Source organism: Musa acuminata, chromosome BXJ1-8 (assembly GCF_036884655.1).
Source record: "Musa acuminata AAA Group cultivar baxijiao chromosome BXJ1-8, Cavendish_Baxijiao_AAA, whole genome shotgun sequence".
Classification (NCBI taxonomy): domain Eukaryota; kingdom Viridiplantae; phylum Streptophyta; class Magnoliopsida; order Zingiberales; family Musaceae; genus Musa; species Musa acuminata.
Genome location: NC_088334.1, coordinates 8,597,097 through 8,615,482, shown reverse-complemented (window position 1 = coordinate 8,615,482; position 18,386 = coordinate 8,597,097). Strand labels below are relative to the sequence as shown.

The 18,386-nt window shown below is 36.2% G+C and overlaps 2 protein-coding genes across 5 annotated transcripts; one reads left to right on the top strand and one right to left on the bottom strand.

Moving 5' to 3' along the window:
* The first annotated feature begins 1,323 nt into the window (after positions 1–1,323).
* Positions 1,324–9,360, top strand: LOC103993247 (SKP1-like protein 21). Of its 4 annotated transcripts, XR_672322.3 has the most exons (11): positions 1,324–1,547; positions 2,643–2,971; positions 3,341–3,565; positions 3,839–4,030; positions 4,090–4,212; positions 4,340–4,415; positions 5,507–5,607; positions 5,704–5,846; positions 6,560–6,693; positions 8,831–8,935; positions 9,213–9,360. XR_672322.3 is itself a non-coding variant. In XM_009413235.3 (10 exons), the coding sequence occupies exons 2-10, from the start codon at positions 2,936–2,938 to the stop codon at positions 8,845–8,847; spliced, it is 1,047 nt and encodes a 348-aa protein (XP_009411510.1). In that variant the 5' UTR covers positions 1,324–1,547; positions 2,643–2,935; the 3' UTR covers positions 8,848–9,145. The 4 variants fall into 4 exon arrangements, 3 of the variants coding, with proteins under 3 accessions (XP_009411510.1, XP_009411513.1, XP_009411512.1); XM_009413235.3 differs by lacking the exon at positions 9,213–9,360 and having other exon boundaries at positions 8,831–9,145; XM_009413238.3 differs by lacking the exon at positions 9,213–9,360 and having other exon boundaries at positions 1,325–1,547; positions 4,102–4,212; positions 8,831–9,145.
* A 752-nt stretch (positions 9,361–10,112) lies between these two features.
* Positions 10,113–18,252, bottom strand: LOC135587407 (U-box domain-containing protein 33-like). The gene is made up of 9 exons (XM_065078783.1): positions 17,528–18,252; positions 16,720–16,841; positions 16,396–16,517; positions 15,561–15,665; positions 13,581–13,863; positions 12,833–12,973; positions 12,128–12,655; positions 11,267–12,031; positions 10,113–10,878 (listed from the first exon to the last, which is right to left on the bottom strand). The coding sequence occupies exons 1-9, from the start codon at positions 17,781–17,783 to the stop codon at positions 10,687–10,689; spliced, it is 2,514 nt and encodes an 837-aa protein (XP_064934855.1). The 5' UTR covers positions 17,784–18,252; the 3' UTR covers positions 10,113–10,686.
* Between the last annotated feature and the right edge of the window lie 134 nt (positions 18,253–18,386).

The window sequence follows — 18,386 nt, the reverse complement described above, 5'->3', positions numbered from 1 at the left end:
ATTCTTACGTTATCTCTTCTTCGATGAGCCAGAACGAATGATTGGAAGAAGGTGAGAGAAGAGTGGCGGGCCATGTGGGACGCACCACAGTGGGCCCGGTTGCTTCGCTGGCCACATGATCTCGCTGGCGGCAAGAATTGGTCGCGTTGGGTTGCGCATATAAATATGGCCCGACAGCGGACAGGACAACGCATCCCAGCCGACAAGGCCTCGTCTCGCTTCCACGTGTCCGACGGCGCCTATATTATTATCGTATTTAACTCAAACGGTTGTCATTACAGAACATAATTAACAGAAAAACGATGGAAATACATAATCATTTAATTATCGAGTAAAAAATATTTAGAACCAATAAAAATTGGGTGTGGCTCCGATAAAAGATAAAATAACGAAAAATATTCGATTATATACAAATATTTAAAGATCTATAAATGTTGCAATTAGATGGTATTGACCGAATAAGAAAAATAATCGATAAGAGAGAGATTTATAAATGAATCTGCCTAACTTTTTTTTTTTTCAAAATATAAATTATTGCAGATGCTAAATAGCTGATGATGATGGATGCATAACCTTTACACGTTTTCTATGAAGTATACAAAGTAATGCAATGGCATGAATATTTTTCACCATGTTTTGAATGCCATATTGTTAACAATATTATATAAACATAAACATAGAGGAAGAGGTTAAAAAAATATTAATGATATAACAAACACTTCAACATCACATGACTGACACGATAACCCCATATGACTAATATCATAGTGTCACATGACTAACATCTAAGAGGATGAGGTTATCGTATCTCGGATTTGATGCATCATGGTCACGCCACTCTCCTTACAATTAGCGATAATGAGAGTAACGTGTATGTTCTTGAATATTTCTTTTGCTAAAATATTATACAAAAATATAATTCAAATTATCTGACTTGCTAGCTTGGAAATGAAAGGAACATTATCGAGAATACCCTCGATATAGTTTGTAGGATTCGACACGATCGAAGTTGGGCAAGATCGATGTTGTCTGAAATCAACTTGGGACGAGTGCGTAATAAAATTTGCTCTAAAAAATGTGAGATCGATTTCGAATCACAGGGATCGATCGACTCGATACAACTTAACCAGCATCAAGATTTAAATGGATTGGTGGGTCCAACCAAGCCGTTATGAGCCTAATCTTGCCATGGGTCAGATTTGGCCCATGATTAGTTGTTTCGGTTACGATCAACCGGGTCATATGTAATAGATTAGCTTTTCGAATGGCCCAAATAGATTGTTGGCCCGGCTCAGATGTAGGCGTTAGAAATGGAGCGCGGGCCACCGCCGTGACGTTCGCGAAAGGTTGGGAGGGGAAGATCGAGAAGGGTAGGAGGAAAACGATCCTCCGATTGAAGGGGCAAATCGTTCCAAAACCCTACCATTCTTTCCCCGTCATTGATTCGAGGTACGACTCTCCGTCCCCCACGACCGGCGGGGCCGCCGTGTGCCCTAGCTCGCACTCGCGTTCCTGGGGGGCGGTCTTGGACGACATTGTGGTGTCAGGTACGGGCGGAATCTTCTTCTCATTTATCAGGGGATTGAGGAAGCGAGGCGTACGAGTTTCGTCTTGTTTTTTTTTTTTTGTCGGCGGGCGAAAGTTTGAAATTTTGCGTACCGGGGTAATCTTTCCCGATTTGAGATGCGGATCTTGGGGTGAAGAGGATCCTCTGTTGTTGTTTCGGAATTCGTTATTCAGTTGTGTTGTCTATGCCGACGGAAATGTGAATCTGGTAGCTTACTTGTGGTTGACGCTAATGAATATAGTAAGGATCTCGATATATTGTAAATAGTTGCAATGTCCTAGCAATTCATCTTTGTTTCTTGTCCAGGTTAAACCATGATACGATATTGAATGTTTAGTTTTACGAAAATGTTTGCGATAAGGATGTAATGCTGCTTTTGGGTGCTTGTTTTCAATCACTTCGAAAGCTTATCCAGGGAAACTATTAATGTTTCTTGCGACTTTCTGAACATACTTGTTCGAACGTTGGTATCGGTGGTATGCTTAACAGCATTTCTTTACAAAACTCGTTCATTCATTTGGTAGTTATCATTTTTATCGTTGAGAATTTTAGGCTTGGGACTTAGGGATCTATTCTACAGAACTGCACTACATTAGTTGACATTATGGTCTCAGAAATATTGTTCTTTGGCTGCTGTATGAACCTTAGAGTCACTAGCATTGCATCCTCCATTGTTCTACTAGGGTTTCCAATAACGTGTGTTGTATGGTTCTTTTCCATTTGAAATTTAAATCTGTTGCATATAAGTACAGTTAATTTTTCTTACCTGAATCTGTTTGTATCTTTCAAATCTTTTTAACAAGTTTTATTATGTTTCATATGAAGAAGTTATACTAAAGTATCTGATCTGGATTTTTGGTTTCTTTAAAGAATTTCTCATTTTAGAGCTAAAATGTTAGGCAACATGTGCAATGGAGAATTCACATGCATATAAGTTCCATTTAGTTCTTTGTGTTTTGTTTTAAGGCACTTTTCTCTTTTCTCAATTGGCTGCTTTTGTTATCGGTGCTTATTATTGTTGAATTTTATAGGCACGTTTTATCTATATTTCTAACTGTGATTTTTATCTTGGTAGGCCAAGCAAGTGACTGAAGAATTTGTTCGTAATACAAGCAGAAAGCTATTTCATATTACTGACACATTGATGCGCAAAGAGTATATTTGTGCAAGTTATGCAGAAGTCACATCATGTAACAAGTGGGTTTGGTTTTGTGAACAATTACTACCTACTCTATTACCAAAGATTCTGTTGCTGGGGCATATCTTTTATCACTGCCCAATATAGGATTGCTGTACGTGGTGGATCAATTTTATAATTTCATCATCATTTATATCTCTTCTCTTCTTGGTGCAAAGAGGCTTTCATCAATGTCGGAAAGTGAAAAGGCCATTATCAAGCCAGAGGTATATTTGTTATCGCTGAAAACCTTTCTCTTGTGAAAGTGTAAAATTCGATTATTCTTTTTGTTTTCACCATCATATGCTCATCAATTGTCTCTTTTCTTACAAATTGTTTACTGGTCGCCCATGGTCACTGAATTTACATTTTCTATCTCTTTGGATACCAAACTTTTATTTGACTCTGAATTTTGTTCCAATTATTTCCATGTTTCTTTGATTATATACAGTTTTGTTTCTGATTCTTTATCCTTGAACTGATATTTTATAAGTCCTATCAAGTAATTATTCATATAACAGGTTTCCCATTACATCAGATACTTTATTTTAATGCTAAGATGAGAAAAACAAGGGTAACTTTTTTTGTGCTGACAGGCCATGAAGTCTTTTATCTGGCTGCAATGTGCTGATGGGTCAATTCAGCAAGTTGAAGAGGAGGTGGCAACATTCTGTCCTATGATATACCGAGAGATCGTTCAGACAGGGATGGGATCATCAAAAAACTATGCTATATCTTTACCTGAACATGTCAATCCAGCGATTCTGAACTTTATTTTTGATTATTGCCGGTTTCATCAAGTTCCTGGCCGCTCTAACAGGGTATGTATCATGCTATTTTTTATTTACTTAGCACATCAAATTCACTCTCCCCCTTTTTTATCTTTTCCTTCTTATATCTCTGGTTAAAATTCAGTATATCTATTAATAACTTCTAGAAAAAACCAACCTAAAGGTCCTTAGTATGTTAACATGTATATGACTGGAATTTCAAATTCTGTGGCAAAATATCAATGATTGGCTGCTCTCTTATGCTCATCATATTAAAAAGAAATAGGTAGTAGAGTTTTATAAGTATTTTTATGTATTGTGTAGGAGCGGAAATCTTTTGATGAGAAATTCATCAGAATGGATACAAAACGACTGTGTGAATTGACTTCTGCAGCTGACAGCCTCCAGCTAAAGCCATTGGTTGATCTCACTAGTCGAGCTCTTGCTCGTATGATAGAAGGGAAGTCACCGGAAGAAATTCGTGAGACATTTCATTTGCCAGATGACCTTACAGAAGTAATTATATGCTTTTTAATTTTTGCCCATACTATTTCTGCACTTACTACAAGGATCAGGTCTTATATCAGGAAGAGAAGCTGGAGCCATTGAAAAATGTAAATGATGATCCACGGATTCGGTTACTCAATCGATTATATGCTAAAAAACGTAAAGAACTAAAAGAGCAGCAGAAATTGAAGGTAGTTACATCTGCTTCTCTAGCTAAGAATCCAGGTTCTCACTGGAGATATGTTCTAAATATGTAAGAATTTCATTTCTCATCTTCTTCAATATTGATCCTAGCAAACAACTTAAAACTTCTTTCAGAGTAAGGAAGCAGATGAAGAGAAGAAAGAGGAGCGTTCTGTTGATGAGATTTTATCTTTTATAAATGGACATGAAGGTGACATCTGTTGCTTCTGTGATTTATCATGTTTGATACTAATACCACATATTATGACCTCTTGGCATTTTCCAATTACATCCGCAACCACTTTAATTTTACATTACTGTATGGATTTTATATCATCCTAGTGTACTCTTACTTGCTTGTTTTATTTAGGTTATCCTTGTGCTGATATGCTAACTAGGATGTCTCTGCACATCCACTTTGTGATCTAAGTTTAAGGTCACATTTATCATTGACTTCATTATTGATAAATATAGTGTCATTAACCACTTTCTGATAATTTCCTTGATATGAGTTTTATTTTTTTGATCATGTATAATTTACTCATGGTTGGGATCCTATCTAACTAATAGATGGATCCAAATATAATCCAAAAATTAATATTTATTGGTCATTGGCTGCACTTGTGAATGATTAGGATCTATTTGTTTGAAGATTTGCAAGCTTAAAATTAGAAGAATATTTGGACAGGGTACCAAAGATTGTGCAACATATCAGTCACATTCACAAAAATAGCTGATCTAATAGTAGGGTTCATCCCAATAGATACTTAGTGAACTGATTATAAGAATATATTCATTCACCCATTAACGTTTTCTAGAGTCCCAAATTCATTTTCACCTGAGGTGGTGACTAGCTATTGGGAAGCTATGAAAAAGGGTCCATTTTAAGGCGATTGTCAGTGACGAAGGCCTGTGGAAAGCACCAATGCATTCTCTTTTAGCTTTTAACAAAAAACTATGATGGGAATTCTTGCAAGCATCTTTCCTTCTTATCTCCTTTGGCATCAAGGTATTTGCTCTCAGAATCTTCTCCCTTCTCCTCCTTCCCTTCTCTGTCATTTGCAATTTCCTGCCTTCTAAAATTATGTGAGAACTGCTCGGATCAATTTTTGATCTGAGGACCAGCAACATCATCTTGTTGAAATCAATTGTTCGTTACTGTTTAGATTTTTTGCTGCAGTGTTGGTGTCGTTTTTCTTGTGAAAGACATGATGGATGGTGTACATTGATGTGTGATATTAAATTTACTAAAGATTAACTGCATTAAAATGTGCTCTAATGGACCTTTTCAAATTTTAACAGATTCCAAAGGTGTTAAAGCTATTAAAAATAAGAAAAAGAATAGGAGGAAAAAAGTTCTATCAAAGGATACCTCCGGAGACTCTGCCAAAGTGCACAGGAAGGTTCATAGGATGATCTTTGCTGTCTTGTGATGCTTAGATGTCTGAATAACATTTTGCTGGCTGTAATTAATTAGTGTTACAATGTTTGGATTTTAGAAGGAAGACACCTTTTCTCCTAGTCCAAGTCAAAATTTGGAAGTGCAAGGCAATGTTGAAGATGCATTTGTATCAAATGTTGAATTTGGAGATGGTGATATCGATGATGAGCTAGATCCCGCTGTGAAGGAAGAACTTGATAGGTGAGGTTCTGTTCATAATTTTGCAGATTGACGAGAATTTCCTTATTGTTATTTTTCTTATTTCTTCTACTATGTTTCTTGGCGAAATCTTAAATATATTTGATTGCTTATGTTTTCTTTTTGCATGTTATTTTGGTAGAACTTTTAATTGAAGGTAACATTGAATTTAAAACAAAGAGAATTTTGGGTGTTTGCCTTGTGTGCCCATTCAAGCTCGTTTAAATTCAACACATTGATAATCCTTTTTCTTAAATGGTTCATCAAGAAGTGCATATACTTGTGCAAATATATTGAAGATTGACATTAGGATGTGGGTAATTAATTGGAAAATTTATTTGACTTTGATTTCATTATCCTAGTCCATTATCACATATCTAGTTTTTCCAAGATCTCATCTTATTTCTTTTTTGATCATAGAAACATAAGTTGATTCGATTCTAGGTCATCTTTCTTTAGCATCCTGTTTTTTTCTTCGTCTTTCATATTGACCGTAGAAGCTAAGCAAACTTCTTATGTTTTTATCAGCATCTTATCTGTGTGACCACTTCTAAATTGTATGATGCTTCAGTATAATGATTTGTTTTTTCATATATTTGTTGATTGTGGTGATCCTTCTTTGATAGTTTCATTTGTGAATTATATAATATGAAGACTTGACAATCTTTTTTGCATTTGGTATGCATGTAGCTTAATTCTGTATGTCTTTTATGCAGAGAAGTGGAAGATTTTGCCAGAAGATTAAATTCTGATTGGCCTGAAAGAATGCAAGAAATTTTGTCTTTAGGACAAGACAGGAGGCTTGTTCCTAATTTGGTGAATTCGAATGGTTCGGTTCAGAAATTCGCAGGTCTAGTTTAACTCTCTATTCTCTCTATTGGGTAACTAGAGGATTATTTTTTTCTTGAATTTCCTATGTTATTGCATGGCACATACCTGCCTCATTACTGCCAGTAGGATTTCGTTTTGTTCATGTTCTGATTCTTGATTTCAAATCTGTTTCTTGTGTTCAATTTATTTTTCAGCAAAACCTTAACTACATCTTACATTGTAATTTAGTGTAATAATCATGCTTTCAAATTAATTGGTGGCTGGATTTTTTTCTCTCAAATTTGGTAGGCATCCTTATTTTTATGAAATTAATATCTTACATATTTAATATATTATGGTATTTTCTTCATTTAAAATTCTTTGCGGATTTCTAAGAATTTTCACATTGAAGTTTCATTTCTATATTCTTGTTTCAGTCTCATGGTGTAGCACAGGCTTGGTTTCCTAGCCAACATAAGTTTTTAGGTTCTATTAGTTGCTCCTATCCTGAGTGAGCTTTGCAAAATGGCCAGTGAGTTCTAATCTTTTGCATACCTTTCTTTTGTTTAAATCCTTGGCTGTTCTTGTCCCTGGGTAAAACTTGGCATGGTGTTTACACTGGCATCTGCCATTCTCTTATTGGTACTAGTTGGCTCTCGTGGTTTATTGATATGATACTGCACTAATGATCCTCTATTCTCCCATATTTGAGCTACAACCTGCACCTTCTGAACAATTGAAATAATTTCATTTAAGCTAGAGCTGAAACTAAAATGGCATAGATTAGATTAGGATTATACTTTTTGTTTTCAGCAACCTTTCATGATTTTTATAATCACTTTTATGGTTGTTTATAGTGTTATATATGCTTAGCAGAAGTTCAATTTGAGTCGTATTGGTGGGCCTAACTAGTTGCTTGATAAACATGATTTATGCTTGCTTTTAAATAATTTTATCAGATGAGTGAACCTTGATGTTATCCATCAACCACCTTTCCTGAAAAAATATCAGAACACTCCAAGTTCTGATGCAGACGGAGATTGGTTTGGCAGGAATTTGTTGTTGTTAATACATGTATTGCTTTGGAGACCTTGATGGATATAAAGTTGTGATTGATGTATTTATTGGGCATATTTTTTTGTTCAGGTTGCTTGGTGCCTCTTTTGCCCAGTTTTCTTTCTTAAAATTTAAATCATATTTTTCTTTAGGTCATCTTTTAACACCATTCCAAATTGTTTGGTGTTATTCTTTAACTGTTCTTTATGTGAGTTTTTCAGCTGTATCCATTTGTTTTATCAAAAAAGCAAAAAAGAAAAAAGAAAAAAGAAAAAAGAAAGCTGATATCTAAGTGGTTATCTCACATTTAGTTTGGCTTCTCATTGTCGGTTGATTGGTATAGTATGAAGTACATATTTTTCTTCATTTCACATATTTCTACCTAAATTTCACTTTTGGTCTTTTACCTGTACCTTGCCTCATTATTTTTATTCAAAGATTTTATCTTTACACTGAGCTACCAGATCTTTATTCTTTTCCATATTACCAAGATGAGATCAAGTATCAGTGAAATACTACAATGCCCCAAGAGTTTTTATTTACTAAATGTGGAAATAGGATCAGTGGCTTGATCAAACTCAACATCAACCCATTTTAAAAGAGTTAATACTTGAAAGTAAAGCATATCGATGAACACAACCTAAAACAAAGAGGTTTGGTTTACGTTGAATTCAGTTATGATTTATTCTAGTTTGATCTCGTTTTATTTAACTCATATTACATATATATGTAAGAACTTCATGTAAATTTCACCACTCGTTATTGCATGCTATTTAAGACGCCAAATTCAGATGAGAACAACCTCACTGCGGCGTGAACTCTCATGCAAAAGAAGTTTGGTTCTGTAGAATCACGTTAAAGATATGTAGTTGAATTTTAAAATGTGGTTCCATAAATAAACTGTAAATAGAATTGAAAACTTTTGTGATCAATTATGTTCCATCCAATTGGTTCACCCAAGTTTTGCTGGTCCACACACGACGACAAATTAGTTTGACTATATGAAAGTCTTTTTCTGATTGTTGTGTATATGAGTTTCTTTGCTGTTACACCCCAAGTTTAATTCTCATCTTTTCTGGATGCAACTGTCAGCTTCCTGATTTGTATTTCATATACTGCAGGCTTGGATGGAAGATGATCTGTGTGTCAAACATAGCTAAATGGTTCTTCGTATTTGTACAAAGGGCATCTCTTTTTTTGGATAGAGGGGTCGGTGGGTCAATGTGGTATGCTCTTGTTGCTTTGTCGAAACCATCTCAAAGAAGTCTTCAATATAGTGAGAGCCCGTCAATTTCTGCGAGAGCCTTTGCTCTCAACTACCAGAAAAAGAGCTGGTTTCTGTATCCCTTGTGGACTTTATTTGGTTTGACTTAACTAAAGTTTTTGCTTGTGTAACATTTTTGGTTGATAATAAACAAGAAAGCTTAGGAACTAAAGCCATCAGCTCGATAGAAAGCAACTGTGCCACCTGTCCACCTTACTGTGATTCTTTTTTGTTCACAGTTTGCATATTTCTCATCTTGTCAAGGCTTTTAAACTGGCAGCACAAGTCAGGAGTGGGCGTGATCGAGCAAGGTGCAACGAAAGATGGTATCACGTCAATGGGTAATTAAGCCAATGTTTCTGTGAATAGATTTCCCCAGATTGTATATTATGCTAGTGTGCCTCAATCTTGTATGATTGCTTTCTGGTTGAATTTGATCATCCAAATCATATTGTCCAACTACCTACTTAATGTGTGCTTTGTTCTTGGCACTTTCAGAGCTTCTTGTTTTGCCAGGTATTATGATCTCTATCATGATCTAACACAGATTGTTTATTACCATCACCGAGGAGTAATCTCTCTTATGATCTAACACAGATTGTTTTAACTGTTATCTTCTACTGTTAGAGATTGAAATCGTGTAGCTTCAAATCTGTGCTGGGGGTATATTGATCTTTGGAATGCCTATCAGTGGTAGTTGTAGTTATAGTTGGAGAGCTTTTCTTATTACATGGGTCCATCTTCAATTTAATTTTGTGAAACATGTTGGAAGTGGCTCTGCTATTATTATATATATATTTTTTTTTTCCGACAAATGGATTTTTGATCTCTTTTTAACATTGTTGGTAGCCAACAATTTTTTCGTTTAGTGAGTTGATATCAATTTTTGATAGGTTTGCTAAATTGGAATTTGTGAACCAAAATTTACATATTTTGCAATGCTTTTATTGAATCACTGAGTTTTTAGAAATTTCTTTTATAGAGAGTAATTGACAAAGACGAGATTTGAGCTTATGACTTTCTAATGAATTGTCAAAATCTTTACTACCTAAATTAGTCATCATCTTTAAAAATATATCTGATGTGGTTTCGATCTCTTAAATCTTTTCATAAATAGATCTCGGATATCATTATCTGATCAATCTTTTAGATTAAAAAATATATCAAATGATGTTTTCGGAAATTGACAGGAAACTTGCTTTATGAGTTTTGTGAAAACTGGTGCTTTGTTAAATGAAAATTTTCCTAAAGCCTGTTGTTAATCCTTCCATGTCAAGAGAAGACGGGGAAGGTCTTACACTATTGTCAGAGGTGAAAGATCCCATGGAATCCATCTCTTACAATTATCAGATGCAAAAGATTCTATCGAATCTGTCTCATACTATCGTCAGATTCTGTCAGGAATTCGTCAATCCTAATTTTAATTGGGATGATTCCTGAAACCTTAATTTGGACGGAGGGGAAGCCTACTGTTTGTTAAGCACACGATGAACAAATGGTTTAAGGTGCAAGAAAATAATTCAACACTTCAGCACACCCACCTTTCACTTCCTCAAAATAAAAAATATCTCAGTAAAAAAGGAGCTTATTATAGATATTTTAAGCTCGTATGTACAGGTATCAAAACTAGGGATCAAATTATATGTATTAGAAAGCTATGTACACAAACCAAATGGGCAAATAGAATTTGCAGGAATTGGAGAAAGAATTAAGTCATGACTGCTGCTGCAGCTGAAGCCATTCCTGGATGGCGGAACGAAGGGTTCGATTTGGTATAAGCTCACAGTTAGGAAGTTGTAAGTTTGTCATGGGTGAAGTTTCATGCCCGCTATCGATCCAGCCCTTTATAGCCTCAGCTTCATATGTAAAGCCATCTGCCGCTATGAGTGGATCACTCATCACCTCCTGAAACGAAGGATGTCGACAAGAAAGTAAGCTTAGTTCCAGCGGTGAATAATCAATAATCATAACCTCAAACTATTATTTCGAAATCTAGTCTTCGGAAGCTGAGTTTCACTTGAACAAGTGTTTGCAGACTTGCTCAAGACAAATTGACTTGGAAAAAGACTTTCGAAGATGTATCAGACTTTTGAAGCCTGATGACACAATCAACCACAGAACAAACAATAAATTGATGTGCCAATATACGGCATAAACCCAAAATTTCAAACACTTCATCCGGTAAAACATACTGTGTATAATATTAAGAAGCAAAAAATCTTAGACTTCTTTATTTCACCAAGTAAAACATTTTAAATATTGAGTTATTGAAGCTTAATACTACTCAACTGACCTGAAAAATTGGGCAGATGAAATAAGAAGGAATTTGGTAATTTTCCTCGGAGAATGAATTATAGGAGACCGATGAAACAGACACTGAAGCAGCCTTCATCATGGGCTCCACCACCCTCCAAATCTCTGCCACAAGATCTGGACGGTTCCTCCTACTGGTATCAGAGCATCTTAGCCCCAAATGTGCCAATTGCTTGGCCTGCACAAATGGCCAGTTCCCTGCAGACTGATCAACCATAGCATGCAAATATCCATCGTCCAAGGCTTTTTGCACTTCCCTAGCAATGCCCGGGGCAGGTTTTCCTGTCAACAGCCGTAGGATTATGATCCCGAAAGCGTAAACGTCAGACTGTGGTGTAAGTTCCCCAGTAGCAAGGAATTCTGGGTCAATGTACGCAATTGTGCCTTTTGGATGTGTCTTGTGGTAGGGGGTCGCGGAGGTGTTGGACTCAATTAGGAACCTGCAGATGCCGAAGTCACCAAGCTTGGACACCAGGTTAGAGTCAAGAAGGATGTTATCAGGCTTAAGATCACCATGCACCACAGCATGTGGCTTGTTCGAGTGAAGGAAGATTAGTGCAGAGCATATTTCACCAATAATACGGGTGCGAACCTGCCATGTGAGGGGTGGAGTGCTGTTTATACAGGCAAGACAGTCTTCTAGGCTTCCATTGGGAAGGAACTCGTATATGAGAGCTAAGACATCAGAGCATGCTCCGATCAGTGTCACAAGGTTTGGATGCCTCACCTTGCTGAGAACAGCAACCTACAAAAGCAACATAAGAAAGTAGAAGGAAACGATGGCATACAACAGAATCAATATAATTCAACATCAAGGAACCCCCAGGGTTCTTGAAATTACCTCCTGGTTGAACTCATCTTGGCCTTGCAAACTTGTTGGATGCAACATTTTTATAGCCACAGTGGTGTTGCGGAGAAAACCTTTATAGACTTTTCCAAATCCACCTTTGCCGATCATTAAAGAATTGTTGAAATTTTGAGTTGCTTGTTCCAGCTCCAAGTAGGAAAATTCCAAGCTTAAAGGCCAAGAAATGCCAGCATTTGTCCACGCTGCCTTATGGCGTAGCTCTTCAGCTTCTTTAACTGCACCATCTCGTTCGTGCTGCAATGTATCACATTTTTCCTGGAGCGAGTGGAGGAGGTGGCAGTTAGCTGAGATTTTCTCTTCAAAATCTCTGGTGGTACAAATCGATTCAGTGAGCTTGTGTCCCAATTCCAGATTCTCATCAATTGCATTCTGGAGCTGTTTTAAGACTTCAGCATGTTGGTTTCTGAGTTTTTCCACTTCTAGTTTTTCTCTATCAAGTGCTTCCTCAATTTCTTTTCTGTATCTCACCTCTTTGGCATACAGGTTCTCTGATGCTTTAGCCTGAAAGATGATTCTGGCATTAATAGTCTATATATATACGTGAGATCATGTTAGTAAATTCATTTGTTTTTCAGAAAAAAATGAACAAATTTGTTGAAAGCTTCTCGATGGCCGTGATCTATCATCATTCATACCAACTAATATTTCACAAATAACATGTACAATAGAAAGAATTACCTTTTGTCGAGACAACATTAATTGTGTTTCAGCTTTTCTATATTTGCAGGACTCTTCAAAAGCTTCACGCTTCAAATTCTCCACCTCCTTGAGGACAGCTTGAAGTTTATTAAATAAATCAGAATGTGAGTCGGAATCTTCCTGCAAAAGAACAAAAGTTCATCTTCAAGTCAGAAATGAACATTTAACTGTATCCAAATAATAAAAAACACCATGGGTGTAAGATGATGCTCAAGCTCTATGTAGCCATTAGCCCGTCTAGCCGACTTCAAATAGTTGAGACATTACAGCTTGTTGTTGTTGTTGTTGTTGACTGTGAGTGTAATTTGTTAGATGACAACAACTGAGTTTGATGTTCAAGCTCTTGGCAAACCAGAACCTGATCCACTAAAATTTTACCTCGAAGAAGTTAGTCTGAAAATTTTGGCGACATTCACAAAATAAAAAGAGAGATGACTTATCACAACTACATAAGTATTTCATCTTTGTGATTATCGTTCCAGAATTCGTCCAATTAGAAAGTTTCATCTGCTGATTTCTATTTGTCAAGTTGTCATCCACCATTTACAGGTTATTGCTGAAAGCTTGGCCAAGGAGAATGGACAATTGGAGGATTCCACCATGACGCCAAAAGACTAGTGTCTTATTGGTATTGCAGTTTTAATTTTAAGCAAGATGTATAATCTAAGTTCCAGCTGTGTTGATCTCCTTTCCAAATATAAGCAAGATGGGATTACATATGACATACCAGCTCATGATGCAGATATGAAAACTGCAGATCCTCAGAATCATGCACTGGAGATAAACTCACTGATCCAGCTTCAGATTCTCCGTCACTGGGCAATGAAACTGACCAAGAATTGCTAACCTCTTTGTCGGTATTTGATACTGACAAATTATCTGATCTCTGAGAATGGCTAGAAATCTCTTCGCAGGGATTGGTTGAACTTCCCGGTTTGCTTAATCTTCTTTCCTGATTAGGTGTCTTGGATGGTGAATTTTCTGCCCAAGAAGCATGTAGACTGGCTTCTCTTCAAGTAATAACCAAAAGAACAGATAATTACAAAATTATTACATGAAGTCACAAATATGAAAGAACAAGTGACCTAGTTGGTCATCAGTTAATCATGTTTCAATGCTAAACAACAAAACATAAGCAACTTGGATGCTTCCAAATTTGTGATAAATACTCCCTCAAAGTATTCAATTATTTTTGGCCTAAAGATCAATACTAAATTATGTGTTGGCATACTTTACTCATACTTTCTTGGATGATATGTTCTAGTTATATATTATTTATAATGAAACATATCTTTCTAAATCTATAAACAAATGTCATGCTTTTCCACATACATATATATTTAAAATACTTATTATTGATGAATTGAAGTTGTCATATTTTTGGTCCTCGGGTAGAGCAACTTTTTCTTGAAGTGAACAGCAGTATCAAATTCAATTTGAGTTCAGAAATTACAATACCTGATATGAATATGGTACATGACACAAATTCAGAAGTGTATCCAAGCATTCAAATTTCAAATTCAAGGGGAAAAAGGATGATGACAGCTAGTATTATCCCACTAATATGTTCTGTCCTTTATATGTTTAGCAAATCGTCTTAAGCATAACTTACTTCTAACTTGATCATGATATCAAATTGAAGGTTTATTGACGATTCACTTGGTTGATACTTGATGCTTTTGACACAAAATATAGGGGCATTAAATTAATAATACTGTATAGAGGTAAAAGATATTCCAAGGATGATCATGAAAATAGAAGTCATGATGATTTATTGTGTAACACCCCCAATTAGTCTCACATCGGAAGTGGGCAAATACTAAGATTGATTTATAAGGGTATGATGAGTATACCACTCTCAATTAGTCCCAATTAGTCTTAGATTTTGGTCAGTGGTTTGAACCAAAATGGAGTTATAAGCCAATTAGCCCATCACACTCGGGTCGTGACATATTGAGTTCTTAATAAAAAATCTTATTAGTTACAAGTAAACCATGCTCATCAAAAAGCTACCAAAAGGTGGTATTATGTTTCCTTTTTATGTCTACTAAATGAACTAAGTGTCGGTGTTGTATAAATTTTGAGTAGTAGTTTTGATATTTCTTACATAGCTAAAAGCCTAAAACCATTATTAAGCTTTATGAATATTTCTCAGTATTATAACATATGCATCATCACCAAGATTGGTCTTTAACCTCCCTTTTTTTCTTCTTTGTCCATTGAGCATGTGCATGACCAGCTAGAGCTCCCGGAGGTTGGTGCAACAAGGCATGCATCTACACAGGGACCTACTTCTAGTCAGCAAAAAGGTAACCAAATGAATGATACCTGGCTCAATCAGTTAGTAAAAGCAACTCATCAACCGAATTACAAATCCTGCTGTAATTATACTTTTCATTTGAAGTTCATAAAGAAAGTCTGACTCATTGTTGGATTGTTCCAAGTCATAATCTTTGTGTATGAATTTAAAATTTGAAACAAGATGCATCCTAATTGTATGACCTGCATCCAACTTGATAATACGAAGACAGAAATTTGGTGGCCAAGAGAGTCCAGGAAACACCAATTAAATTATCTAAATTTTACATGATATCCAAATTTAAGGCTAGGAGTTAAGCATCTCAGTAGCTTAATTTACAGTAAGTTCATAGAAGATGGATGACTCCAAAAAGAAAATTAATAACATATTGTTTGAGCATAGGCATACCTGGTGTATATCAGCTTCCCTTTGCAAACAAACCATATCATGCATGATGGATCAGCTTGTTGATTCACACCGGTTGCAGTCTTGGACTTGAGCTCTTTCATCTTCCTGTCAAATAATACACCGGATCCAAATTGGAGTTCAGTTAATCCCTTGCAAATGATATTCCACAGAGAAACTTCTGTTGTTCTTTCTTCTGTAATTGTTACTTTGGTCTCATGAAGTATTTTGATAAATAACACAATAAATCTTAAATGTTTCTTCCTTTTAGATATGAATATCTGTTAATCAATTTTTTCTTTAATAAGAGCTGTTAGATTCAAACTGCACTTCTTGAAGAATAAGAAAATGAATGAATTTTTAATCAATCCAGAACTATTAGCTTCATACTGCATCTCCCAAAGAATGATATCTTCAAAAGGATCAATACATATAATCAAATCTACAAGAGTTCTCCATAAAACTTGGACTCTCAACTGGCTCATCCATGGTTTACACTTTGCTAAAATTGCTCTCCTCCATAAGACTCTTTGGTAAAATTCTTTTAATGGACCCATGTAGAACAGATTTCAAAAAATTGAAGTGCAACCTCGACATAGTAACCAATAGTTCAACACTGATTTTGTAAGCATTTGAATTGGAAGTACTGCCAATATAGTAGATCGTATGAGATTGCCACCACAAACTCCAATTCTTATAAACCCAATGAATTTTTTCTTGAAAATGATAGTTCTTTGCGATTAACATTCCATTCTCTCTCTCTCTCTCTCTCTCTGAGCAAGTTGTTCTCTCTTCCTCTGTTAAATTTTGACAAAATCAAAAGGTTTCTGGTTCATACTTTGAATATCGCTTATCTGCTGCTGCTCCCATGACAAGCTTAGTGATGCCAAACTGTGCAATAAGCTCCACAAGCCCTCTTGTCACATCATCATTCTCGATTACTAGCTTCTCAGCTCTTACCTGAAATCAAAAGGTTGATTTTAAAAATAATCTGAATGTTACTGGGTTCAAAACTTGTTTAAGATGCTTCACTTTTGGTATAAATATCAATCTACAGAAAACTAAAATATGACTTCATTGATTGGTCACAAAGTATAAATTTTACTGGTGGTTAAAGGCAAAGCAAATTGATGAAATGAAAAGATGAAGCACCCAATGATACCTTCAGTCGCAAGCACACAGCAAGGTATTCATCCAATCTTTTGTTCATCTTATCCCTCTCCATCTGCCTATAAGCACTGACTTGCACTGCACTTAGTGAGCTTGCAAGAAAACTGCCCCCCACTGGAACCAAGAGATATACTTGAAAACATTGTCAACATTTGAGAAATAATGTAATGTAAAACTACAGTAACCATATGGTGCAATCCTTAAACAGATGGTTATATAGATTTTCGGATGGTAATATTCCTGATTCTGAGAAATATCAAAACTTTTACAGCATTTATAACTGTGATCTTAAGTTCTTCTGTTGAGACAAAATTGGAAGGACAGAAGGGAATTGGACTGAATTGAAGCAGCTATTAAGCCATACACATGCACCCAAAACCACCAGAGGAATGTGTGCTTGAAACCAATCTCAGCTTACTAACACCATCTATCGACAGAATTTGCATCCAAAACTAAGTCAAATTGAACAAGTATTTATCTTTAGGTACTTGCCAACTATTTAAACCCAAAGAAACCACAAAAATCAATGCTTTTCGACTAATTTTTCAATCCCTTTCTTATGTCATATTATCACGACCACTGAAAGAAAAGAGTTCCTTTTTTATCCTATAAAGTATCATGGTAATAAGGATGTACTTTACTCTGCGAACTTGATAAACCCTAAATCAGATCAAAATGTGACAAAAAAATTTAACCCAAAAGACAAGCAACAATTACTCATTGCATTTCTTATCAAAATAAGACATTTTTCTCTTCGTCTTAAACAAAAAACAAAGAATGAAAACTAGAAAAAGGCATACTCATAGGTATCATCTGCGTTGGCGAATGAACGTGAACGATAACGACGGCTTTGGCACCGTGCTTGTTCTTAATAGCCCACAAAAGAGTGGTCAGTCCGGCCTCCAGCTCCGCAGCCACCGCGACATAGACCTTATCCTCCTCCGACTCCACCGGCGTCTCCACCGACGCCTCCTCTATCTCATTACCGACCCGTACGCTCTCCATCGACGGGGAACTACCAGTGCAGCCAAAAACCCCTCCCTGACTCGCCTCCATAGAGCAATTTCACGTCGAGTAGCCGGCCACCAAGACGGACCAAATCAGTATAAGCAGCGGGAGGAGGAGGCTAAAGGAAGGGCCTTTGTCTCTCCGGGATGAAGCAAACGCGGAAAGACGCAACTTCGAAGACAAAAAAGGGACTTTTGGGTGCATATTCTTCGGAATCTGGTGGGATTCGTGGGCGTGGAGATGAGTTCGAGATGCTTATTTCAACGGGGACGAAAACGACGGAATGAGATGAAGTCGTGCAACGTTGATGGTGATACGGCGAGGTTGACTCTAGGCGCGTGATACTGCAACAAACGATCTCCGCCATGGTCAATCTTCCCGTCTCCGCTCTTCGCAAACCCCTACGGACTACAGAGAGGTTTAGAATAACTCAAACTAAAAACTACATGATTCAAAATGGTTAACTCTAAATTAATGATAGATTCATCTAAAACCTAATAAAATTTGATTAACCTAACAAAATATACTCCAAAATCTTTAGTCTCTAATTAATGATAATAAATGCATATGGTTTTATGGGTCACCATGTATCATTCTCATACTTGTGATGTAAGACTACTTGAGGTGTCACACTTTATAATAATAATTATA

Coding starts and splice junctions, on each gene's coding strand:
- LOC135587407 (XM_065078783.1), bottom strand. CDS start 17,783: ATGGAGGCGAGTCAGGGAGGGGTTTTTGGCTGCACTGGTAGTTCCCCG. Junction 16,518..16,719: donor CTGTGTGCTTGCGACTGAAG/GTATCATTGGGT, acceptor TTTTGATTTCAG/GTAAGAGCTGAGAAGCTAGT. Junction 10,879..11,266: donor TCATCTGCCCAATTTTTCAG/GTCAGTTGAGTA, acceptor CCTTCGTTTCAG/GAGGTGATGAGTGATCCACT.
- LOC103993247 (XM_009413235.3), top strand. CDS start 2,936: ATGTCGGAAAGTGAAAAGGCCATTATCAAGCCAGAG. Junction 4,031..4,089: donor TGCCAGATGACCTTACAGAA/GTAATTATATGC, acceptor TACAAGGATCAG/GTCTTATATCAGGAAGAGAA. Junction 4,213..4,339: donor AAGAGCAGCAGAAATTGAAG/GTAGTTACATCT, acceptor AACTTCTTTCAG/AGTAAGGAAGCAGATGAAGA.